The sequence below is a fragment of the Manacus vitellinus genome, unplaced genomic scaffold (assembly GCF_001715985.3).
Source record: "Manacus vitellinus isolate BGI_N305 unplaced genomic scaffold, ASM171598v3 scaffold_22_pilon, whole genome shotgun sequence".
Classification (NCBI taxonomy): domain Eukaryota; kingdom Metazoa; phylum Chordata; class Aves; order Passeriformes; family Pipridae; genus Manacus; species Manacus vitellinus.
In genome coordinates this window covers 5,714,761-5,741,083 of record NW_021939632.1, presented here as the reverse complement: position 1 = coordinate 5,741,083, position 26,323 = coordinate 5,714,761, and the positions used below count along the sequence as shown (strand labels likewise).

Genomic DNA, 26,323 nt, shown 5'->3' with positions numbered 1-26,323 from the left:
GCTGCTGGACGGGACGGACGTCAGCGTGGACCTGCCGGTACGAGCGATGCGAGTTTGTTTGTTAAATACAGTTGGCTTGTGTCAGTGTGATTGTGGTGTTCGCTGTCTGCACAAACAGCACAGCTATTTGCCGTTGCAGGCTTGGTGTTCGCCAAGTTACTGGTCGTTAAAAGGTGCTGAGAGAATAGTTAACCTTATCATTCACTGAAACTAGAGTGTTTTGTTACATGCCTTCGAGCCTTTGAACGCTTTCTAGTGTGTTAATGTAGTTGTTGTGCCAAGGCTTAACTCAGAGAGAGTAACGTGGGATGAATTGGATTTTCTTTTTGGTGAGCTATCTATCTTGAGAAGGAGGGTAAATCTCTTGGTGTAACTGTTGAAGAGCAGGGATGAGCAGAAGTATGAGCAGTAATTTCTGTGTGGCTTTTGTTTGTCTTGGTTCTGTGTCAGAGATGGATGCAGTTTTTAACTCTAACTTGAGAGGGGAGGGGAACAGGAAAAAATCTACTTCCTTCCCCTCCTCCGGGCAGATTATAAAGCAGGGATTGTCTCATAGCACAGTGTTTTATTGGGAGTGAGGTGTTAGCCACTATTTTACATTTCTAAAGCTTCTTTAATATGCACGTGCCTGTTCTGCTTACCTAATTATATACCTGGTTTTGGCCAACAGGATGAGCAGTAACAACAGAAGCCATGTGCTCTGTTTTTCCATTACCGTGTGTTATAGTTGTTAGTGAGTTGTTTTGAGCTCCAAGAGCTGAGCATTAGGAATTTAGGAAACTGTGGATCTGCGAGACCTGACTAGTTCCATGGGATTTTGGCTGCAGTCACAGGGGTGCTGGTGTTGGAACTGCTGACTAGAAAGAACATGTGGAACAGGCAGTCTTGAAATGGCTTTTCTTTCTTCTCTTTCTTATTTTAAGTGCAATTCTGGAGTGTTTGGGTAGTGTGAGGAAGTCAACTTTTTGATGTAGTGAGCAGAAATTACTCTTGTGATATCCAGAACCCCAAGTAATCTAGAGTTAGAGAAACCCTTTGGCATCTTTATTTGCAAAATGACTATAGAGATAGGTGTTTATAGAGGGCAGTAAAACTAATTTGTACATCTCTGAAGCAATGTAATGAACATATCCAGTGGTGCTTAGTGCCTAGGATGTTTGATTTGAGGCCAGGAATGCCCACAAACACTTTATAGCAAGAGTTAACATTTAAAAAGTACTCAAGTTTAAATTGGTGTCTTTACATAATCAGAGCAGTAATCTTTGGAGCTGGAGTTGGCTCTGTAGGCAAATTCCTGGCGGCTCTAACAACATTTCTAAGGCTTTGAGGAGCGTAAATTGAACCCGAAGAGGTGTCACGACCTGCCACCTGGACTATAAAATATAGACCAGGGTGTAATAGCAACTATTTATTTCTACAGGAAACTTTTTTCACTTTTGCTTTTTCTTTTATACACCAATATAAAACCTTGACTGTGGAAATCTAAGTTATGAGTAACAGTACCAAATATGCTAAATCAATGTAGCCAGATGCTGTAGTTGCAGTGCATCGTCAGTGACTGATATGTACCAGTTTCTTTGGTGATTAAAATAAAAGTAGATTAAATGTTTAATTTCAGATTCCTTAAAGTGTTTACTCTTGTTTCTCCACGTGCATCGTTCATATTTTGGGGTTGACTCTTAAAGAGGAAAGCAAGAAAAGGTAGGGGAACAGGGGATGAAGTGTGGGGTACAAAATCTTGGCAAAACAACATTGCTTTCCAAAATCTAAAGCTTAAATTAAAAATACACGTGTATATATATTTTTTCTTTTAAAAAAACTTTCTTTGGGAATCTTTGTCCTCTTTGAACTACGACCTTTTCCAAGACTGGTTCTGCTACTCTGTTGGCAGTAGATTTGCTTTAAAATGAGCTCTTTATCTCAAAGAGGTGCTCTCTGGTCTGCCAGTTCAGTTGTGCACACTCCCATTGTCTACCTAAGTGCTGTGAAGTTGTTTTATTAAAAAAAAATAAATAACAAAGTTTTTCCTAAGAATGAGTCACTTAGCAAACAGGTTAGTTCACAGCCAGGGAAAGAGTTGCCTTGGCAGGAATGAGTGCCATACCTTTTTAAATCCATGGCTACGCAGATACTTTACAGTGGCATAAGTTGTTGCTGCCACAGGAAGAAGAGATGTTGCTTTCGTTATTGCGTTTGTCCTTGTTTTCGTGTACCCCTTGGCAGAAGAAACAGTTTTTTGGCAGCCAGGCAGTAAGCTAAGTCAAGAAAATGCTGTGGCTGAAAATAATCGGTATAATTTTGTTATGTTAGTTTCCAGCTGGAGTGATTCTGCAATCTGGTTCCCCATGTGCCTCCCCAAATGTGGTGAGGAAGCATTTAGAGGTGATACCAGGCTTAAGATTGCTTAAAATGCTCTTGAGCTGTATCCTTACAGTCAATTTGCTACTGAGAAGAGTATTCAATTCATATGATTGAATCTGAGATTGCTGAATTTCTGTTTAAATTAGAAAAAAAAAAAGACAAGGAAAAAGAACCCGACCACAAGGAACACTTAAGGCAAACACACTTCAGAGTTTTTAAGCACCAAAGACTGATGATTTACGAATATTGACAATGAGACAGAAGGGACACATTGTAAAGGATGCATTTGAGATTTAATTTATTAAACACTGAGCCAGGATTTGAGCAGTAACTCTGCTTTTTGTCCACTGATCTTATCTCTGGTGTCTGTCAAACCACTTAATCTGTCTGCTTTTCTATTTCTTCTGTTGTTTTTAATTACAAAACTGCCTGACTTGAACCGTTCATCAAAGCCACAGTTGTACACAACGCATAGACTGGGTTCTTTTTAAGAATCTACTCATTTCATAGCCGTGTCAAAGACTGAAGAATATCAGTGTCATGTATACTATTTACTGACACTTTGGTATGTTCAAAGTGGGAGGCATGAACTTCACACCAGTTATCAGTGTTCTTTTGGGGCAGATCGAAAGGTGTCAGGTTTTTTCCCACACCTTCCTCTCAGATGTAAAGTTGTGTTTTGACCTGGTAATTTTCCTCATCTGTTACCACTCTTTTGAAGCTTTATGTTTGTCCAAATGCATTCAGTGATTTTGACAGAATTATCTGCTTAGTGAAACACTAAGAAGCTTATTATTTTGTTAATCTAGAAAAAGTTTGTATACAAAAGATGCTGGTTGTAACTGCTGCTGTTGATGTTCATTATACATTCTGCTTTACTGTTAATTTGCCTTGTTCAACTTGGATAAAAGTTGGGTTATGCTTTTTCTTCAAATTTTTTAAGATCCTTGGGTGGAATGTTTGCTGAGTGATATGAGTGGTGAGAGGACAAGAACTCGTTTGCTGACATCCCTTATCTTACTGTTAATCCTGTTCCCATGTGAAACTAAACTCATCTTTCCCCACTGAACCTCTGGAATTCCCAAAATTCAAAAGCCATGGACAGCCCTGGTTTGCCACCTGAAGAGTCCATCAGCTTAGTCATACCAATCTGGTCTCCCAGGGAAACCCCTCAGCCTCTGGAATACTGGTTATTCTGGTGGTCATGGTTTGTGGGGAAAGACAGGTTAGGGGGGAAGCTCGTAGCAGTGTTTTTCCTTGAAAGCTGTTTTTCACTGGGGTCACTGACAGCTTGTGAAATACTTGGGAACAAAAATGTTTGTTAAGAATTTCAAATAAAGTTCTGTTTTGAGTACTAGAGATCTCCAGAGGATTTTTAAATCAAAATATCTTAAGACTGAGTATTTGTTGTAGAGATAGTCAATTCTATGCTATTCATAACACTAATTTGGAGAGGGAAAAGATAACGTAGATAGAGAGGAGAAAAGGTAACATAAATAAATACATACACTTGGAATATGCACCTTTTTTAAAATTAGTGGATTGCTTTCTGTGGAGAAACAAGGTCAGCTTACGATAGTGACGGATAGTAAGTACAGGGTCTTGTAGAAGCAGCACTGTACTTTGTGGAAGCCAGGGGTGTTTCGGTAAAAGAAGCTGACCCTGCTTAACCCACAATTTACATAATCTCATGGATAATAGAATGTTAATTGTATTCCAGTTTCTGCAAGTGCAACCTAAGTTTTAGGTAAAAGCTTCTTAGTGGTATAAGATGAAAGACACGAATTATGAGAATGGATGCTCCCTGAGTAGCTTTTCATCTTGGAATGTTCCTTACTTATGCATGCGTGAAATTTGATATGGAGATTGCAAAACGAGATGTTTTTGTCCTTATTATAATGAAGTATCATTAAAACAAGGTCTTGTACAAACCAATCCAAGAGCTCTCTGGAAGAGTGGAAATGAGCTGTTTAGAGTTGTGGAGTACGGAATAAGATAAAAAAGGTCTGTATTTGTAGTGATTATTTTAAAAAAAGAAATCTATCTGGGAAGCAAAAATCATTAATGAGTGCCAATGGCTTTTTGTTTGGAGAGAGATGATCTGTGTTGATCTGACTACAAGATCAGAGATGTATTATGATACTTGATTTTACTCAGTAATCCACTCTGTTTTTCTAAAGAGCTTTTTGAATACTTACGACCACTTGATGAATATTTGAAGCTGTAAATATGAAATACATAATGCTGTTTGTCGCACAGATGCTGATTAACAAGAAAATCTAATACTACTAAAAATGTTGGAAAATCAGTCATCAAATAAAATGAGTACTCTGAGTGTTCAAGGGTGGCTTTTAAATTTTCAAAATAAAGCTCAGCAGACAGACGTAGTAAGGACACAAATATTTGAACATGCCCCTATGTGTGTGTTAAGGCTATAAAGCTTTGGATTAAAACTTTTTTCCCATGTGGTCTTTTGTCTGAAACTATTGATGTGCTTTTGAGGGTTTGCTTAAACTACTGAAAGGCCTTTAGGGAACTGAACCTGGACAAATCAGTCCTGAGCCGAGTGTTCTGAAGCAGAGGTGCCATCTGTGTGCTGTGAGGGGCTCCAGCTGTAGTGCAGGGTGATCCCTTGCTTCCTGGGCTGCCAGATTTAAATGCACAGTGAGACTGAGTGTAAGACATAGGCAGGACTCGCTGAGTTGTTTGAGCACATGTGAGCAGCTGCAGAGTCACAGGCTGCCTGCCCCGGGTCCTGCTGGGAGTCCAGGCTTTTGGGGTTAGTGGCAGGTGAGCATTTCAGCCTTGCTGTGATCCGAGGAAGGGAGCAGCTGGAAGCAAGCTGTGGTTGCTACCAGAGTGAATCGTTTGGCCTGCAGTGTGCTGCCAGAGTGTTTCTGGGGATGGTGCTGCAGGCCAGTGTAGTTGCCTCAAGGTTCAGCATTCTTAACTCAACAGTGTAACAGTGAATTTTGTCTGAAGCCCTGCTTTCCTGCTGAATTGCCCCTGCAAAAGAGCTCAAGGACTTGAGGCTCTGGAATGCTCTTAATCAGAGTGCTCCTGAGAAACCTGCAGGTGGAACACCAAGTAAAACTGAAATGTTTGAGAATATACTGCAGGGAGGCATTTAAACCCTAATGCTGGGCGAGCAGTTTGGGTATATTCTGTATCAGAAAGAATTCAAAAATGGGGTAAATCAGCTGGAAGATATAAACTTTCAGGGAGATGAAACAGAGACTTCCACAAAACAAACTGACAAGTATGAATGTTTTGAGTCTTTGTCTTTTTATGTAATAGGTTCAATAAGACTGAGCACAGTACATTAAAATCCTTCTACATAGCACTCTAATAAATGGACAGTAATGATGGGTATTGAAATCAATTCTTTATAAAGATTTTTGAGAAATGCCTTTTTCTTTCTCCGGAGAATAACAGAATAAAATGTTTAATCACAAATGATTATCTTTCTGTATTTGTGAGAGGTTGAGTAAACAGAAGAATTGATAAGCTGTGTCTCTGGAGGTAGAAATTCTCTGCAGCCTTCAGGCTGCAAGGCTTTATATTCACAAGAGTATATGGCACATGTTGTCAAAGATGGGAGATAAACCAGAGAGAGAAGCAGAACTGCTGTTTTGCTGCCAGTGGCATCTTTAGATGAAGGAGAAAATTGGCTGGGGAGTTTGGAAAAGTTATTTGAAAGACTAGTGCTTGGAGTTTGAGGAGAGGAGCAGCTCCATTTGTAGGTCAGTGCTTAAAGCCCTAAGAAGATCAGGGTGATACAAATAATGTGTACTTCTAACACTGCCTTTGTAAAGATAAGGGATTTTGACCCTCCAGTTCTCCAGCAAACCTTAATGGTGTTAACTATAGACACCGTTTGCATGATATTGAGATGAAATCTTTTTCCTTTAAAGTTCACTGTTGGAGCTTTCTCATGTTTTTTTTTTTTTTTCCCGAAACATGTTGTTTGGGAGAAGGGGATTTACTTCCTTTAAAAAGTGGAGAGGCTCATCTGCTGCTTCCGCACTGCTCTGGTCTGCAAACATGCGGAGGTGACATCCTAGCAACTGAGTAGCTGTAAATTCTGAGTGGGGATCCATCTCTGCCCTGGGTGTGTGTAAACAGGGTATTTCTAAGGAAACTGGTATGCATATGAATGGTAACCCTCCTGATAAGTTGACAAAAACTAGGAAGGGAGGGTTTTGCTATTCGACAGCTACTGGATGCAATGGCTGCTACTGTTAATAAGAAATATTAACTTAATCATTTAAAGAAATCTTCTGAATGAAAGGAATGCTCCAAAACCACAAGGGATACTAAGTCACCATGAAGGTAATGTCTATTGATCTCTTTTTTTCAGTTTGTCTTATATAGGGACTTCCATTTCTTCACAAAGAAAAGAAATAAGTAGGAGAAAATCCTTTTCTGATAAGCATTTTAGTTAGTAAATTAACTAGGTGGGCGTTTTGGTTGGTTTGTTGTTGTTTGTTTGTTTTTTTCAAGTTTTAGAAAAAAAGAGTTCTCTGTGATTAAAAACCTAATAAAAACCTTAAGAAGTGAGCTGTTCAGCTGGTGCCCACCCAGCACAAGCTCTCATGCCCAGCTGCTGTAAGCCCGTGTTCCTTCACCAGTGGTGGTCTGTATTGGCTGCTCTAGTGCTGAAAATGGCTTTTACATCAGTGAGGCAGGTTGTGAGAGGAGAGTATAAATGCTGCTCTTCAAGTTTAAGGCAGTGACTGAGGTGCCTGAGTCGAGGTGGATGTCTCCAAGTCACCTTATCCCGGCAACGAAGGGACAAACCAGCGCTCCAGGGTGAACACTCAACCTCAGTGCTGAGTTACCGGGGTTAAGCCCGGCCTTTGTAACACCTACTCAGCCAGCAATTGCAGTTATTAAGAACAGCAGGAGGTGTCATTAGGACGTAGTTGGGAGCATCCCTTTCATTCGGGGAAGGGGGGCGGGGGCCATGCGATTCATACCAAAGTAATCAGAAGATGCTTTTATCTCATTCCACAGTGTGGCAAAACCACTAGATATATAGCCTTATATATATATATGATATATTTTATTGAAGTTTTCCTGTTGTTGTGAAGTGGTTACTGTTGCTTCCTACAGAGAATAGCAAAGCGTGTAAATCAAGTAGTCAGGTTTTACTGAATTGTAAACCCGTGAGGAGTTTAATCTGTGCCCAGAAGGGAGGACCAGCCACTGACTGGACTGTTTGTGAGTGGAGTCGTTAATAGTTCATCGATAACCATTAAGCAGTTTGAAAATATTTGTCCTTTGAGAGTAACCTGAGCTCTGCTGCAAGGAAAAGAAAGGAGGGGGGGGAGCACGTGGGGTTAGCGGCAGGATAAGTGTCACTTAAATGGAATGTTGCCGTTAAAAATTAGGGCAATTTTTCACAAGAAAATGTGTCTTTTTGTAGTGTAGCTTTTTAAAAACACTTGATGTCGCAGTTTCATTGAATACAAAGAAACTAATTTTGATTCCTAAAAATTGACTGGTTACAAATCAATAATATTTTTGCCTGCCGTTTGTTTAAATATAAGGAGGAGAGACTGCAGTAAGTAAAGAATGTGTGACACTTTTGCTGACTTGCACCAAATACAGTTGGTGATGATTTAGTTCACATGCAGAGTAGTACATAATGAACTCCATGTTGACAGCCCTGGTGATTTAAGTCAGAAAACAAGTAGCCTTGCAAATCTTTCCACAGCCGATGCACTGCTTCAGGGACTTTCTCCCACATTAGTTATTCTGGATCCACTTAGTCTTCGAGTCCTCTGCTGAGATGACCGAAATGGTGAACACACTGTGAAACTAACTTGATGCTACAGAAATTTGGTTCTAGTTGTTGGTAGTCTGAGATGGTATGTGCAGTATTCCAGGCTTGAGTCAAAGTGCTCCTGTCACCAACAGGGAATTTGGCTGAGATAGCTGGTTAATTACAGTTTTAAAAGATGACCTGTTGAGGAATTGAGAAGGATCTAAAACATTCTGCTCAATAAGAGCAGATTTTCCCCTAGTTTTAAACAAGGTGCAGAGAGCTTCATGCAAAACAGTGTTACTGTGGCAAGTGCTGAATTTATTTCATTTGTATTAGTATGAAGTAAACCAGTGATTAGGATTGCAAAGCTAAATATAAAATGTTTGAAGATCAGGGTAGAGGAAGGTGGCAAAAATTACACATGCAACTTTACTTACTTAGATATTACTTGCTGATTAAACCTGATTATTTCTGAGAATATGAATTTGGCTGACCCAGAATTTTAAGAGTTGGACTAAATCTGCTAATTAGTTGCTCACTAAAAATATGCTTAGAAAGTAAGCCCATTTCTCAAGTTGTGAATGTATAAATATTGGGATAAAAAGATTGCAAGATGATAGCATTATGGAAATAAAGGTATCCTTAAGCTTCTTGCAGAGTAAGCCTAAATTCTTTCTGCATTTCTTTGCATTTAAAAATATTTCTTTTCAACACCATGACTTGTACTCCAACTTACTAATTTATTAATGTGTTTTATTACATTTAGACATCTTAGGTATAACTGTTAAACTATTTTTTCTGTTTATTGCTATAAAAGAGTTCATAGCATGAAAAATGCATACTGTGCAGAAACTTCTCGGTGCTACTTATATGCCTTTTCTTTAAAAAGAACTGCTTAATTTTTTAGATCATCACTGTAAAAATGATGTTTCCTTGGGGGCCAGGGCTAAGTTTTTTCATAAACTATGTATGAGCATATGTGGTGGCTTTTTGTACCTAGAAGTGAGTTTTATGAACTTAGTTTTGTAAATGTGTTATCTAAGTAGTATTTGTTCAAGTTGCTTGCCCCAAACTATTTCCTGGTAGCTGTTAAAAGCACTTGCTAATGGAATGCTATATCCTAATTCAATAGGCTTTGCTACCTGCTTCAAAACTGGTGAATTGCCTAGATATCAAACAGTAGTAAATTCATAAGCAATTTCCTGTACTTGGCTCTGAAAATTTTCCAGTGCATTAGTTATTGCAATTGTACTAGCAGTGTTTCCAGTTCTGTTGAATTTCAGTGAGTAAGGAGATCCTAAGAGGGGAAAATGATAAAATGGTATTTTAACACTCTTGTGCTTCCTGTGGGGTGTACATTTGCCTTTAAGAAAAACAACCATCAAAAAATATGAGGGGGAAAAAAGGTCCATATTGTATTTTCAGAAGCTAAATTTTGTGATTCTCCTACTACTGGAATTAGAATAGAAAGTATATCTAGAAGAAGGTAGATACCACAATAAACCTGCCTGATGAGTACTGAAACCTTTTATATTTTCAGAAAAAAGCCAAAGGCCAGCTGCTGTTTGAACAGATCATGTATCATCTGGACCTTATAGAAAGCGACTACTTTGGATTAAGGTTCATGGATTCTGCACAAGTGGCGGTGAGTAGCAATGCTCTTTGTTTAAGCAACAGTCTAAAAGTTAAATCTTAATATTGACAGAAATCCTATAAGAAAGCTACCTTTTGCAAGTTAAGTTTTGTGCAGAAGCTTCATGGTGTGTTAGTTTCAGTGTCCCTGAGTTTAATTCCACCTTCAGCACTAACAAAGTACAATGCTCTTGTCTCTTCCTTTCTTGTCTTTCGCGTGTTTTTGTTGTCACTGGGCAGGCTGGTCCAGCAGGACCCCAGAGCCTGGCATCTTCTAGAAACTCGTGGTGCTGCTGATGCAGAGAGAAAGGGGCAGAACTAGATGCTTGGCCCTTTGTTGTTCTACAGAGTGGAGAAAGGTTTCCTTTGCCAATGCCATCAACGTTCTCGTCAGCAAAAGTCATCTTGTTAATGTTTGCTTGCAGGAGGGGAATACTTTTGATTTGTTCAAATTAGTTGTTACTCAGACCTACAGCTAGAAACTGTTGGGAGGATATAGGTGTGTTTGTATGTACCAGACAGTTTGAGTAGAGGGTTCTTCCAAGCCCTCATTTGATTGTGTTTTATTGTGTTTGTAAAAATGTGAAGGGTTTTGACAACAGAAGCAGAGCATTGTTTGTCAGAAACAACCACAGTTCTTTCACCTGGGGGCTGTGCAGTTTTATATAGGTTCTTCTTAGAGCCAAGTACTTAATCCTGCCCACAAGGATAGCTCCAAGTTAAGTGAGCTGTTAGGCAAGGAGTGGTTTTTTCTCTGTCCTGCATCCCTATAACTTAAGCCTGTATTCACTTAGCCCAGCACCCCCAGGTAGAATGAGATCTGAGTTTTCATACTGTATATGTCAATCTTATTTGTTAGATCTATGACCTAACATTTTCTGTTTTTCAAAGACACTTCAGAATTATTTCATGATTAGGATGGCAAAGGGGAAGCACAGGCGGTTTCTGCTGAGCCAAACATCTGAATTGTACAAGGTCAGCATAGAAAATGGAGGACTTATATTCCTTTACTTATGTGAAGGTCCATGTCCAGAACAATTTGAAGGTGATCTCATAAGTGTTACAGCTTTGTACAATGGCAGAAAACTCCACAAACTTGAATCTTTGAAAGAAGCTTTGGACACAGTACCCTGCCCCAAAACACATTTATAACCTGGTGGCTTCTTTTCAAAGAAGCAATCAGATTTTATATTTAGCTTGTAATTGTAGAGAACATTCTCTTCAGAGAAGATCACTGGTGATCAAGATCTGAAGCAAACTTCATGGCTAGTGGGATTAACTGTTGCTGGGCTGCAGTTCCCAGTAGTGCAAACTGGTCTTAAACCTCTTACAGAACAGAGACATTTAACACTAAGGAGGAAAAGACCACTACAGTAGTGGAGGGATGGCATTCAGAACCATGCATACCAATAGAAATGAGAAAACAGCTCATTGCACACCATTTTATATTTATAAAAATCATGTTAATTTTGTTAAACCTGTGCAGTCCAGGATGTTGGGTATTGATAGTGAATGACTCCATTCATTTATCTTTTTGTACCTGTATGTTTTAGGTATCCTGTCTTCTGAAGTATTTCCACATCTCTAGGATCTCATAGAGTAGGTTAGTTTTAACTGGTGAAACTATCTGTATGATAAATGTTTTTCTCCTACTGATGTTAGCAAATAAGGCCATTGCATCTTGAAATGGGGAAACAAGAGTTAATCTTTTCTGCCTCAGCAATGGCTGTTGGCTTGCTTTTGTCCAGCAAATTGTTACTTCCAGTCCTGACAGCACCTGATTGAGTATTTGATACTGCACAGTCTACCAGGTACAGGGGATTTCGAGCTTGGTTTGCTTCCTTTTTTTAACTATCTGTGACTGAAAAGCAGCAGAGTAGAGATAACAATCTGTTTAAACTGGACCTTAATGATGTACTGTGTATAACGAAGCAGAAAAGACTGGATTTTGCCAGAAGAGCTGAATGCAACAGCCAGAGATAATTAATTGCTTTGAGAAACGAAGAACTGTTGCGATAGCAGCCATTCCTGCAAAGAGGAGCTGGCGAGTTCTAGCAGAAACCCAGTCTGCAACTGGAAACAAAGACAGAGACTAATCAAGTGACTTGTCAAAGATTATCCAGGAGACCTGTTAAATAAACAGTGTAAGAATCAAGTCCTTACTGTGGACAGAATTGTCCATTAGCTCCGAAGGAGTTAGTCTTTCTGCTACCCCATTAAATCTAAGTATATTACTGAACTAGTTAGTTACACTTGCTGACATGAACTAGCAACATGTAGTTAAACAAAAATTTGAGAAATTTCCCACTTGTCTTGACTACAAATGAGTTTTCAATGGATCCATTTTGAACACTAAAGGATTGCTTTTTTTTTTTCTTCTTTTCTGCTACTGAAGTGGTCACTAGTTTGAGTTTATGATGCACTGGGGCTTGGGGGGAACACAGTATAAACTCTTCCTGACTTTTTGGATTTTAGTATTCAAATAACTTTTTTAAAGAAGTTCTTGAAACAGTTAGTTGAATTGAATGAAAGAATTGTTGTTTTCTTGTGATTTCTGTGTTCTTGTAGTCTGATGGTTAGGAATGGATTCCCTCTTCCAAGTAATGGGCAGGAGATGGCAAAAAGAGCTGTTTGCAAGGTTATCCACCATATATCAGACTTGGTCTGGCAGCCAGGGGAACAGATTAATTTGAGTTACAGTGAACAGTGCAGCATGTCCAGTGATACAAAAGATGAAGATTCCTGGTAACTTGTTGGGCTATTGGACTTTTCCTCCAGCAATGCTTGAGAGGCATTCTAGTGCTTAAGAGGCACTGAACATTCAAGCAAATTTCTAATGCAAACCCACAGGTTGCAAGCATGAGGTACTTGCTTTTCCTAATCGAATTCTAGAACACATTGGTTTGTTACTCTTGCAGTTTTATTTGATGTTGTGCTTAATGCTGAAAATTATTTGCATAGCATTACACTAAGTATGAACCCATTAATTCCATAAAGTATGGGACCAGTTTTAGCCTCACTGTCTTATTAAACAAACCTCATTTACACAAACTTTTTGAAAATCCTTGCTGGGTTGAGATTTTGATTTTTTTTTTTTAATGTGATTTTTTCTTTTCAATTTCTGCAGCAGCAAACTATTTTAGTAAGGACTTCCAGTACCCTGTGCAGTCTGTTGTTTGTATTGCCTTCTGTTTAGCAAACTTTATCTCTGGATTTCAGCAGTAGACTGTGCTGAGCAAACTCTCATCAAAAGTAAACTTTTTTTGCCAGGTCCACTTGAATTCCATTTTAATCACTTAGAATAAATCTCGAATTTCTTGACGTCTGTGTCTGTTCACTTTTGTGTTGGTTTGGTGGTTTGTTTTTTTTTGTTTCACCCCCACCCCCATTTTAAATCAGTTCTGTTTCCCTTCTTCCATGCACACCCTCACCATTCAGACAGAGCTCCTGTGAGCAGCAGTGGTAGGAGCCGAGCAGAATGAAGTGCTATCGGTGCCTGTCGTGGGCCTCTTGGTTGCCTTCCCATGGAATGTGGAGGAGATGAGAGAAAACGGGAGGGAGATGAAACAGGCGGGCACAGCCTGTCCTGGAGCCTGGAAAGGGCTCTCTTTGTCATTCCTGCATCTAAATCACCTGCAAGCCTCCAAGTTGGTAGTTTGTATATTTTTGTGGTGGAAGAAGGAGTAAGCAGGCTGTCTCTTACAGAGAGTTTATGGAATAGGATAAAAGGTTATGATTTTCTGAAAGAGAAGAATATCACTCGACTTCATTTCCCTGATAGTGTAAGCAAAATAGACGTAAATATTTACTTCATTCTCCCTTTAGCTTCCTACTTTATTTAAAAAATTTATTAGATACATTTCAGATAGCTTTCTGTAGCCACTTTGTTTTAATAGGTAATGAGAGCATTTTCAACTGTGTGCACAGCAGCAGCAGATGGTTCAGTTGTTCTGATCTGCAGCTAATAGAGCAATCACTGCACATCCCAGCTGTATTACAGGCTGACTTCACACACTCTCTGCAGAAGGCAGGGCTGTTCTGAAGACAGGAATGTGTTTGCACTTGGCATTGCAACCTGAAAATACCGGTTCTTTTTCATACTACTGTTGCTTTTCTGTCCTCTATGGGGCCCTCTGTGAACTTCATGGCACATAGTTTAAAAAAAGGAGTGTTGCCAAGTATATAATTTATCTGTATTAGTTGCAAGGTGACATTTGGGATTGATCAGATGAGGTGATGTTCCCTGGGCATGGTGAACTATGCAGGACATGGTGTGTTAGGCAGTTTGCTCTGGCTGTTGAGTCAATGCAATTATGTTGAATTAGGGTGCCGTGTTTCCTGTTTAACTGAGTCACCTCTTTGGAGGAGGGAACTGTTGGCCATGCACAGCATTGGGAAGATCTCTCCCACTAGCCATGTGTTAGATTTCCAGCTTTTACTTCTGGGGTAAACTCTCCAGCACTGTGATATTATACAATTATTTTGGGAAGCATAGTGTATATGTGTAGGTGTTTCTCTCAATCTGCCATCTATAGCTTCTTTTTCTCATGCTGTTGTACACAGTAGAAGTGAGGCCATTATTTTTGCTTCATGTGTAGTATATAGCTTATAATGAGCATTAGTAGGTGAGGCAGTAACTTCTATCCTCTCGTGATAGTTGCTAAAATGTCACTTGTGAATAGATTTTTGAGAATTAGGTAGAGCTGAGCCTAATGGTGGGACATAGATGGCTTTGCTTTTACTGCACTTGAGTCATCTAAAGAAAATGCCTGGAAGCCAACAATATTTATTTTGTCTCTCCCCTTCCTGCCTCAAGTAAACATCGCACACAACTGAGTGCCAGTCTCCAACTATGATTTATGCCTCTCTTGCACATTGTCACTGGCTGACCTACTAACGTGTGAATTAAGTGTTTGTTTGGGCAGGATGAAAATTTTAGTGAAGTGGTTTGTTAGAATGGTTTTCTTTTCTTTTAAGTAGAAAACACATTCTCGAGGACTGACTTTAAATAAGGTACTACAGGATGTTGTTCAAAACTGACATTTTGCATTATAAACTTTGAGCAAAAGAATCTTCAGTGAGCACAGAGAGAGCTGTGAATTGTGAAAGATTTGGATTAGATTGTTTTAACAAACTACTTGTTATTCCAAGATTGTCTTCACTAACAAATAGGGGTTTCTTTCCTTTTTTGTTCTTTCTGGGAGAATTCTTAATTGATAATTCAGTGAAATTAATTTATTTTTCAGCATTGGCTGGACAACACAAAAAGCATTAAAAAGCAAGTTAAAAGTAAGTGTCCTTTCCATTTTCTCTTGGGGTCTTGACGTACAGGAAGCACAGAGTTGGAATGGGTGGTGGGGGCAGTGTCCTGTGAGGGGTGATGAGACCCAGTGACAAAAGCCCCTCATGGTGCTCCTGATTGTTTATTAACCTCTTCCCTCTGTAGCTCATATTGCTTTATTCTAATGTCCTTAATTGAACATGTTATAGGCTCATTAATTATAGTTAAAGTGGAGTCAAGACAGCTGAAGATGTTTTAGTGTTAGAGATTGTTATCCTGACTGTAGGAAAATGTGTCTTGGAGCCTCCATCCCTTGGAGCAGTCCTGAATGCCCGAATCTGTGTTCAGTCCACCAAGTACTTACCTGCTGCACAAGCCTTTAGTGTGGCCTGGTTGTTTCAGTACTGTGGCTTGGGTAAGCTGTGGCATTGGCTGATTGTTGTTTAGCAGTTTCCTTGCTCTGCACTGTGGGAAGTCTTCAGGGACTTGTGGTGCTGTGTTAATACAACAGAGGTTTTGGAAGCACTGAGAAAGAAATTCCTCCTGTCAAATGCAAGAATCAGCAGAGCGCTGCACATTTTTAAAGAACTGTTAATCCATCCTTTTGCTGAATTAACTCTTTGCTTTCCAGAAAAGATGATTCTTCAGTAGAAGGATCTCTTAAGTCCCTATAAAATATGTCTAAACTTCTGTGGAATAGAAGGGCCTGAGATGTCAGCAGTGAGTATTTTCCAGAGCCCTGGGAAGGTGTTGCAGAGACCAACAGTGTGCCTGAGGGTTTAGTCAACTGCAGAGCCAAGATGCACAGCTTTCTTGGTGATGGATAGTCCTTAAATATAGGGATTAACCTAGATTCATGTGCTCTTGGCAGGATGAGTCAAGTTAACATGATATGACTGTTGGGTTGACTTGTAACTTTTAAAACTATTTCATGTGCATATTTGTGTCCTTTCACCCTGATGTTCTTCATGGATTTCCCTGTCACAAAGGAATTCCTGCCTTAAGACTTTGTGGTAGGACATAGCCAACCAATTTCAGTCAGGTTTTGTGATGTGATTCTGTGTAATAGACATGTCTCATCCAGTAACTGTTACTGCTGTCTTGAATGAATTCTGCTTCGCAGTTGGCCCACCGTATTGTCTGCATTTTCGTGTAAAGTTTTACTCATCAGAGCCCAATAATCTACGTGAAGAGCTAACAAGGTAAGAGGGATTTTACGTGAGAGAGAGGTACCCAAATAAGGCCAGGGAAATGCTTTGTGGTACTTATTGAAACAGTTGTATGATGTTTCAGAGAATTCCTTAGAGCTGCTTGCTAACTTGGCTTTTTGTAAATGCTGCCCTCTTTTTGTAATGTACCTATCTTGAAATGAATGAGCTGTGACATAAAGAGCACTAAATATTTATATATTACTTAATGCACTGTTTTTCATTAGACAATTCTGGCAACTGATCTGAGTAGCTTATACACAATGGACAGAGGTTCTTAGTGAAGAAAACAGACATTACTGCTCTGTCTATTCTTCTTAAGCTGTATTTAGTTTCAACTGCATGCAGTCATCCTGTCTCTAGGCAGAAAAGCATTGAATTGCAAGTTAGAGATTCTCTTTGGCAAAAGTGAAGTTCAGTGAGCATTTCATTGCTTGTGTGGTCTCTGTAGAGTTTATGGAAAGGGAAAATAGTGTTTTACTGCCATGTTGACAAGTAAGTTGACAGTACTGTATGTGTAGGATTGTAGTATCAGGTAAGCAGCAGTTTCTCTTGATTAAAGCATTTTACAGATCCATTTGTAGTACTGCATTTCGTGTTGGACTGAGACATACTTGGGGTATTTTGAAAGAGAATACAACAAACTGTCTGCAGTATAAATCTATTACAAAAGGTGATGTTTCCTTGTATTGTTACCACTGCTGCTGATCCCTTAAGTTATGTTTTTGTGATAGCTGTGGACATTTAATACCCTAAGCCATTTGTAAGGGCATGAAATGTATTTGTTTGTTGTTCAGGTTTATGTCTGTGTGGATCTTCAATCTGCACTTTAGCCAAATCCCTGGGAGTGCTACCAGGAAGATTATAGTAGCATTACCCCTTACAGCCATATGTACCCTTTGCAACTTCATATTTACATGTGGTAACATAATGTGATAACTGCTGCTTTTTAATGCTTTCCTGCCGATCTGAGAAGAATGTTTTACTTCCCCATTCATGTTAATAAATAAACATTTAACTCTCTTTAAAAACAGTAACTGTAAACAAAATTTGGACCTACATCTGTATCTACCACTGTGAAATATTTTCATTCACCTTGACTGAGTTCTGCCAGTCAGACTTTGCTATACAGGTTTTACCAGGGCAGACCTGAAACCTGAGGGCTTTTAAACCCTGTCTGCCTGCTTAGCTAATCCCCCCAGAACAGGAGAGCAAGTCTTCCTTCTGCCTTGAGACAGTTTGACACCTTAAAGAAGCAGAAGCAGTGGGAAGCAGAGCTTTGCTATGGGGTATCACTGTCACTGGGGCCTTTCTGAGGGTTCCACCCTTGTGCAGCAGGACACCCAGCTGGAGCCAGTTTTCAGCTTCCAAGGTGCAGCTTGCTCATGTTCTGTGGCAGCTTCCCTTCAGATGCTGCCAGTCAGAGGTCATGTAACACAGCATGGGAAGTGCTTGAATTGTTTGCAAGTGTTATGTGGCTGATAAGCACATACTGGTCACACCCACTGTACACTGTGCTCATTCTTTCCATATCTAGGGTCAGTACCAAACAAGTGTATTCCCCATGTAGGGGCTAGTGTTCAAAAGGCTTTGGAATATAAATGGTTTGGCAAAGTATTTGTGAATTTCTGTGGGACCTGTAGGAAAAACACCTGCATCTGTTTTGTGTCTGTGTGTGTAAGTATGAGGAGACACAGGCACATGTTGAAGCAGAAGCATTGTCTTTGGTGTTGTGTAAGGCTTCTGGGCATCTGTGCTAGAATTCAGAGTGGATACCGTCACAGATCCCAGTGCTTTATCCTTGATGAGAGCTCTTCTCTTGTCAGAGGAAAGCTGGGTACTATAATGGAGCAAAGGAGCTGCTCTTTGTGGGTATTGGATTGGAAGAATTGGTGTTGCACACCAAAGGGATTTGTATTCAATATTCGCCCAATTTTTAAGTGAGAAGAGTACAGAATAAGCAAGGCAATGAATGAAAGCTGGCTCTAAACAGTAAAAAGTTGGAAAGGCCACAACCTACTCTTTATTTTTTCTCACTTTGCAGTCAGCTTTTTGGGTTAGATTTTAACTAAACAATCCCTATTAGAAGCATTTATTTTTGTGAGACTTTAAAATAACCATTCTCTTATGAGATTGGTATGCCTATGAATAATGAAGGAAATGCGGAAGATGCAAGTCGGGTTTTGCCCAAGTAGGAACAAAAGAGAAAAAAAAATAATATTTACTTGGGTATCCTGTTTCTTTTTCGATGCAACACTGTAGTTCAGCTTTTGACAACTTCTCATTTTGGGTTTCCTTCATTTGAAATCCATGCAAAACGCACATACCCAACTGATGAGCCTTGAAAGGTCATAGTACAGTTTCTATAGTCTTGAAAACCCATGTAAAGAGTAGAAAACATTTTTGTTTGTCAAGCTCTAACTTACTCCTGTTGGCTGAGTGACATATTAGAACTATTAGTCAATGACTTATTTCTTATTTAATCCTGCAGGTATTTATTTGTTCTGCAGCTGAAACTGGATATTCTTAGTGGAAAGTAAGCAACCTTTTAAACAATACAGTGTGTCTAGCATGGAATTCATTAAACTTTTATTTGATAATTAGTAAGTTTTTCTTAGTAATGTTATTTTTTCTCTAAAATACTACTTTTCTATGCATGAATATCAGCAGAGGAATGCTTAAATAATGTAATGCTTGTCTCCTGGTTATTTGTTAAAAATCTACTAATTCTTTTTCATTTTCTTATCACAAACATTACTGTCAGTTCAGGCTTTAACAATGCATTTTTCTTACGGCAGATTGGAATGTCCTTTTGACACAGCCGTCCAGTTGGCAGCTTATAACATGCAAGGTGAGTAGGTGCAAGAGGGGAAGGATGAAGTTTCATGAGCAGCTTATTAACTCTTTTAATCTATCCTTTTTAAATACAGAAAACAGATTCTGCCCAGACAATAGTGATCCAGTGTGAAACACAGCTCTTTTTGATTGTGGCTGTGCTGAGAGCATATGCAGAAAATTACTCAATTTCTCTGAAACAGAACAAGGAGGTTCAGAAAATAAACAGCTTTGCCCTAAACTTGTTTTCTCGAGTGCTTATGTGCAAACCTGTCCACTTTCACACGAGTTATGAGGTCTACAGTCTTCCTGAATTGCTTTGATGTAGTAACACACCTCACTTTTATTTCATTGTACGATTTTTTTTTGTTGTCCAAATGAGGTACAAAATTGGTTTTGTTCTGCACTCGGCTGAAAAGTCCTGTATATAAAATATCAGATTTTGACTTCAGCTTATTTGTAGGAACATCTTAGTGCCACATGTCTCGTGCTCATACTTGAGCATTCACGGTTGAACTGCGCTTGTTGATATTTCAGACCCTTGTTCAGCCACAAGACATACTGTCTTTTTTCTCAGCTGTACTGCACCATGCTCAAGAGACTTATTAATGAGTTGTCTTTAACTTTTGATTCCAGCTGAGAATCCAGCATCTATGGCTTTGCTGAGAGCTGTGTCTCACCCTAAGTTGCTTTTATAGGTTCTACATCACTGATCTTCCTGGCCAGTGTCTTCTGTTGTTTGGACGAGGGTGTGATTTTAACAAATATGAAGTTTGCTGTGGTTTCAAGCAGGGAAGCTTACAAAAGAAAGAGGCTTGAAGTTTTACAAGTGTCTGTTAGAGTAGGCTTTTGGGTCCTTATTGGAGGATATAGGTATATGGCCTTATTCAACCCAGTTTGAGTCTGCAAAAAATCCTGGAACCTCTGCTGTAAAGCTGATGTACAGTCCTGTCTGATGAAGAGGCAATTTGGAGATGTGCCATGTGTTTGTGCTGCACAAATTCTCTACACCACATTCATCTTATAAATCAATGCACTGTTGTACTTACTCTGCAGGAGTTAGGTAACAGAACTAAATCACTGAAATTCTTTCTGCTACAAGTATTTTCCAAAACACTTTTTTTTTTTTTCAGGCAGGAACTCCTAATGGCCCTAATCATGTATAGGTATAGAGAGCTGGGACTAAACTGTGAAGCTACCTGCCTTTTTAACCTGCTCTTTTGTGCGGAAGAAAAACAGTTAGAATACATTCCATGGTTAAAAATTACCATTGTTAGAGCCTTAAGATACAGGTTCAGTGAAGAAGTTTTTGGAAAAACAAAGTGATCTAATTAGGCCATATGTCCGTTGCTTTTTTTGCTGGTCTTTTCTTTCCTCTCTCCACAATGAGGTCCGTAGCAGGGCTTTAATCTTACTGTCTGACAGCTGTGTACTTTTATTTAAATCAGCTGGAACCTAAGCTGGCTTTGACAGCATTCCTTTCAACAGAGGCAGGCATTTTAGTGGGAGTAAATTATTATAGAACTACAGGCTTCCTCAGTCAGCATTAAAAAAAAAAAAAAGGAGGGGGTGAAAAGACTATTATTATGCTTGCAGTGTTCAGAAATCCAAGAAACAGGGTTTTAGATCATTTGTCACTTCTGTACCTATGGAATACTGTGTGCACTTATTTGACTTCTCCAGGTCTTCACTAAAATGTCTGGGTTTTTTTCCTACACAGACATCTGTAGTTCCTTTTTTCAGAGAGAGCAGTTATTGGCCTGTATCAGACTCCCAAGCTTCAAATTACAGAATTATTCCTAATTTTTTTGATATGAGCTGAACATTAAGAAGCAACTTGAAATCAGTGGGAGGAGCAAGTGCTTAGTGACTCTGAAAATCAAGACTATTTTTATGGGGGTCCAGCTGTGAGTTTCAGCATTTAGGCACATATCTATCTTTAAAAGCTGGACTTTCCACATCTGTGGAAAATGGAGGTTGTGCTTTTGATGTGGCACACCCATTGACTAGTATGTTCCAATATGCTCTGTAAATAGCATCTCTCACTGCCCCTCTGAGCATGCAGCAGTGGACTAGATGAACCATTTGACTGACCCTGTAGGACATTTATCATGTTCTGAGATGAAAAGGAGAGCGACAAATAGCAGCTGCATGATTGTGCCCTGACACAGAGTAATTTTAGCAGGACGGGGATATTGAATCATAAAACCAGAAATTGATCTTTAGAATGGACAGATAGTTTTATGAAAAGTGTCAGAACTGGTTTTGCATTTTATAAATCTCAAGAGATTTGGTTTTTTAATAACTTAAGGCAAAATTCCATTGCAACTTTAGTCAGCTGTCATTTCAGTAGATAATTCAGTGATTAAAATGCTGAAAACTTTCTACAAATCAGAAAAAAGGTGAGTTTCAAGGATGGTGATAAATTTTCTTTATAGGAGGCTTGTTAAGGAATATGTCAATAGCACTTAGTAAAAATTAAGACAAAGCTTTTGTGCAGACCACACAGCCATTTGTTCAGTGTCCATAATTTCCCTGTCAAAGATGGTGACACTTCAAAAATAAGGAGAACTGGAGGAGAAGGGAGGAATGCAAGAAGAAATTTAGTATTTTAGATTAACTACAGAAGTTCCACTGTATGCAGAAATATCCACTGTGTCTGTTGAGAACAGTGTTTAACCATGCTGTTCTTTTGTAGCTGAACTTGGAGACTATGATCCTGCTGAACATGTCCCTGAACTGGTGTCTGAGTTCAGGTTTGTTCCCACTCAGACTGAAGAGATGGAACTAGCTGTTTTTGAGAAGTGGAAGGAATGCAGGTACTAGATCTTCCAGTGAATGCTACCCAGCTGTTTGCACTGACTTTTCTGTGAAAAGAATGTATTAAAAAGATGCTGCTGACTTTTCTTATGTGGTTTTGTTCAGAAATATAATTTTAATATGGTTCTGTCATATTCTGTAAGTGGATATAATGTGAAAAATGAAGCTTTTCAAAGGTCTGAGTAAAATGATGAGATACAAAACCTTGAAATGCAGGAACTTTTGCAGCTGCGGTTCCAGATTAAAACTTACAGAAGTGACCGTGGTGTTCATGACAGCACACAAGTGTCAGCAGTGTTTAGGTTTTTCACAAACTTTTGCAAAGTTCTTTTCCTCTTTTCTCATATACCGGTTTTTCCTTTCTGGCTTTTTCAGGCACCTTCCTAACAGCAAAAATTTTATTTCAGGGGACAAACTCCAGCGCAGGCTGAAACTAACTACTTAAACAAAGCTAAGTGGCTGGAAATGTATGGTGTAGACATGCACATAGTCAAGGTATGTTTAGCCACAGCATGGTGACCTTTGGAAATGATAATGTTGGCTTTGTGCTGCATTTCAACACGGGTTTTACTTTGACGGGGGGGAAAAAGGGAATATTGTACTCATGCAATCTCTGTAACAAGTGATCTGGCTTTGTGTCAACATTACACTCTTTGGTATACATTTCTAGAGGGTATCTCTAGTCCAGGCATATCTGCTCTGTGTTAAATATGTGATTGGTGTGGCAATATGTGCTACAGTTGTATTTAACTAAGAGTTTTGTGAAAAATCCTAGTAATTAAAATTGGCTGGGGTCCAATCAGCTGCCAGTTGAAGAACTACAAGTAAAAATAGATCTCCTGTGGAGAAGGAAGTGCAGTGAACTGCATAAGGAGGTCCTTATTACACAGACAAATCAAGAAACTTTAATTTTCCACTTTAGTCAACCTTATCGAAGAGTTGTAAACTGAAGAAATTCAGTGCATGAGATCATCGAAACATGAGGGTTTTGTTTTATTAGCAGATATGTGTGTAATTGTAACACTGGGCAAATAAACTGCATGATCCACTGGAGTAAATTGGATAAAGGGTCAAACAGCAAAATGAATATAATCTGTATTTTCTGGCAATTAGGCAAGAGATGGCAATGATTACAGCCTGGGACTGACACCTACAGGAGTTCTTGTCTTTGAAGGAGACACAAAGATTGGTTTGTTTTTCTGGTAAGCTCTCTGATGTATGTTAAAATGTATTTTAGATTTTTACTCTTTGTGGTTTTTTGCAATAACAGAAGAAAAATTTATGTTTGGGATATGAGAGCTCTGTGAATATTAGGTACCTTCTCAGTGAGTTCCTAAGAGAGTTAGACGTAACCTGCACTTTCTGTTCATCTTGCAGGCCAAAGATAACAAGGCTTGACTTCAAGAAAAACAAACTCACTCTGGTTGTTGTTGAAGATGATGAACAGGTGGATAAATATCTGTTTAGTTGTATCTCAGTCTTATTTATACAGCACTAGTTTACATACTCCTGATCTCTGTATTTAATTTCTGAGAATTAACATGGATGCCTGCGAGATTTTTTAATGTGACTTGCTGGGGGAGGCGGGAAATGAAGGGACTTAAGTAAAAAATAAATGGACTTAATTACTTTTTTTCTCACCCGTTTTTCAAAGTGGAATGCCTTGTGAAACTAGACCAGATACTTCGGAAAGAGTGTGCATTGCACAAAAAAGTTTAGAAAAAGACCATGTACCACATTTAGTGCAATTAATTCCTTAAGCAGGTTCCAGAATTGTTCCCATGGGAAAGAAATTGCATAGAACAGAGACAATAAAAAAATGAGCATTGGTAATTTGAGGAGATCCATTCTGGAAGTGAAACCATGTTAGCCTGATTGAGAAATACCTTCCTATTGTAATGGTGTCTTTAATTTGAAGTTATTCAGAGGTTTGACTTCTTAAATATATGGACTCCCTAGCCCTTTCCAACTTTAGACAACGAAGCAGTTGTTCGTTAAAGCTTCTGAAAAAATTGATATTTCTACCTAAAATATTTTTAAACATATATTTCAGTATTCATAGGACCCAAATTTTATTGGGGTTGCAGGGAATAGTAGCTTTGACTTATTTAGTCCCTTTGTAAGTCGTCAGTGTGCTTTATGTGCTTTAAGGGAAAGGAGCAGGAGCACACTTTTGTCTTTAGACTGGATCATCCCAAAGCCTGCAAACACTTGTGGAAATGTGCAGTGGAACATCATGCCTTCTTCCGGCTCCGAGGTCCTGTCCAAAAGAGCTCAAGTCGATCAGGCTTCATCCGGTTGGGGTCTCGGTTCCGATACAGGTCAGTGTTGTCTGTCATTTAGCACATCTCTTCTGCCAGTTACTGCCCTGCTTGGATTATGCAGGAAAACAGGGGAGAACTTGGTTTTCTTTCATCTAGGACAGTGAAACTTGCCAGCTGAGTGAGTTGTATTATTGGTTTTATTAAATCATATGGATTTCTCAAGGTTTATGTTCCTTATATGTAGTACATTGTGTTTCAAAGATCACTTTATCTTGGAAGGCCACACTTTTTTAAACACACCATAGAGGATGGATGATTAACTTGCACAGCTGGGGACATTGCAAGTTTTTTGACTCCTGAGTTCCCAGCTGTTTGAGGGGTGGTAATGCTTCAAAAGCCTCACATAATGCCTGTTCTGTGTAAGGCACTACCTAGTGCAGGTAACAGTCTATGGAATGGCTTGTGATTGCAGAGTAGCCTGCAGGACGGTGTTGATTCCCCAGCAGAGCTGGTGAGAACATGTGGAAGGGGATGGGGCATGACCCCAGGCAGTGTGCATATATTTTTCTTCCATTTCCAGCAACTGTAGCAGTACCACGTAGTCTTCTTCAAAAAAGATCGGTGGTACTGAGGAGTCAGCAGGACATGAGGGTGCCACTGCCCTGGGGGTAGAGTCTGGCCAAACTTGGAAAGAAATACTTATCTGGGAACATGAGCATCTAGATGCTGCTTTTTAGTCCTATTATCATCTTTCTTTATGACCTTCAGCAACATTACTTAAGCTGTACTCTCTCCTAGCATTTTTCAGGCTCTCCCAAACATCAAGCACTGTGACCACAGAAATACGCAAAGGGCAAGTGTGTTTTATCAACAGCTTAAGGTTTAAGGAGTCATTACTACAACCGTTTGTCTTAGGAATGGGGTGAATATTAGAATGTTTGTAAAACTCTTTCCCTCTTTTATGAAAGACCCTTTGAGGTGTGAATTTTGGGGTGTTTTAATAGAACTGAGATCAGATATTAGGCTACAAATTGAAAATAGTGTGATGTTTTTGATGAGCAGTGTCTCTATTCCATCATTAAAAATAAGTGATTTATTACTTTATACTTTTGCATGGCATTTTTAGTGGGAAAACAGAATATCAAACCACCAAGACCAACAAAGCCAGGAGATCAGCATCCTTTGAAAGACGGCCCAGCAAGAGATATTCAAGACGAACCCTACAAATGAAAGGTAAAAGAACTTCCATTCTGAGAAGTATAATCCAATGTGAGAATGAAGTAATCATCTCCTGTAAAAGTTCTGTGTAGGAATCCTTCTGTAGCTGTTTGCCCTTCTCTTGAATTTGCAAAATTAGTTTTTCTTTTACTTATTTAGGAGACCGTGTGTGTTTATTAGAAAGAGCTTGTTTCCAAAGCATGTCATTCCAGCTTGCTCTGCAGGTAAAACACCCGTGAAGATTGCACAGTAGGTCTCAGTATGAAGATGGAAAACTTGGGTCCAGGAAGCAGTGATATATTAATGATAATACTTGAAATTTATGAATAGACTTAAAAATTTTTGTCATTGAGGCTTTTTTTATTGTTGTTGGGGGTTGCAGTCTGTTGTCACAACCTGACAGCATGTGATACTTTGTCTCTTATTCCTACTCTTGCACAGGTCAAGTGTGACTGCCATGTCTGCTTTCAGACACTTACTTAAGTCTGACTCCTTGGTTTGCTCTTCAGATTTATGTGGGATGCATGCAACTTTTATTCTTTTGGTTGCCTACTTTTAGGCAGTGCTAGGTTATTTTTATTAATCATATAATTAATATTTAATTAATAACCTAATTATAAATTAAATTTTAATTAACGCTTTATATTTTTGCAGCACACACTGCTAAACTGGAAGAAACGAGGTAAGGTGCATTCCAGTATTTGAGTTTCTCTCTTTGATGTTTGCCACCTGTACTTGGGTATGTGTGGGCAGAAGGAGGATATACAGTGATAGCCTCTTAACTGTGATTTTGCCATGGGTATTGTGTTTGTTTGCTTTACATAAAAACCACCGTTCAAAGCAAAGCTCTTGTGTTGTCATCACATAGATAATTTTGCCAGACTTGCTTACTAGCAGACAGAAAAGTTTGTTTATGACTAGCTATGATTCTTGC

General features: G+C 39.1%; 1 protein-coding gene across 3 annotated transcripts in view; it reads left to right on the top strand.

Annotated features, from left to right (window-relative positions):
- The first annotated feature begins 6 nt into the window (after positions 1-6).
- Positions 7-26,323, top strand: part of EPB41L5 (erythrocyte membrane protein band 4.1 like 5) — a 56,195-nt gene continuing 29,878 nt past the window's right edge. For 2 of the 3 annotated variants that reach the window (XM_018072604.2, XM_029959825.1), the window contains exons 1-13: positions 7-37; positions 9,672-9,776; positions 15,010-15,052; positions 16,168-16,246; positions 18,744-18,788; positions 19,051-19,103; positions 21,786-21,906; positions 22,315-22,402; positions 23,021-23,109; positions 23,285-23,354; positions 24,059-24,228; positions 25,298-25,404; positions 26,044-26,071. In XM_018072604.2, coding sequence (XP_017928093.2) covers positions 9,708-9,776; positions 15,010-15,052; positions 16,168-16,246; positions 18,744-18,788; positions 19,051-19,103; positions 21,786-21,906; positions 22,315-22,402; positions 23,021-23,109; positions 23,285-23,354; positions 24,059-24,228; positions 25,298-25,404; positions 26,044-26,071 — 962 coding nt within the window. In that variant the 5' untranslated portion in view covers positions 7-37; positions 9,672-9,707. Of the gene's footprint in view, positions 38-9,670; positions 9,777-15,009; positions 15,053-16,167; positions 16,247-18,743; positions 18,789-19,050; positions 19,104-21,785; positions 21,907-22,314; positions 22,403-23,020; positions 23,110-23,284; positions 23,355-24,058; positions 24,229-25,297; positions 25,405-26,043; positions 26,072-26,323 lie in introns of those variants that run through there. The other variant, XM_029959826.1, reaches the window with a different exon arrangement.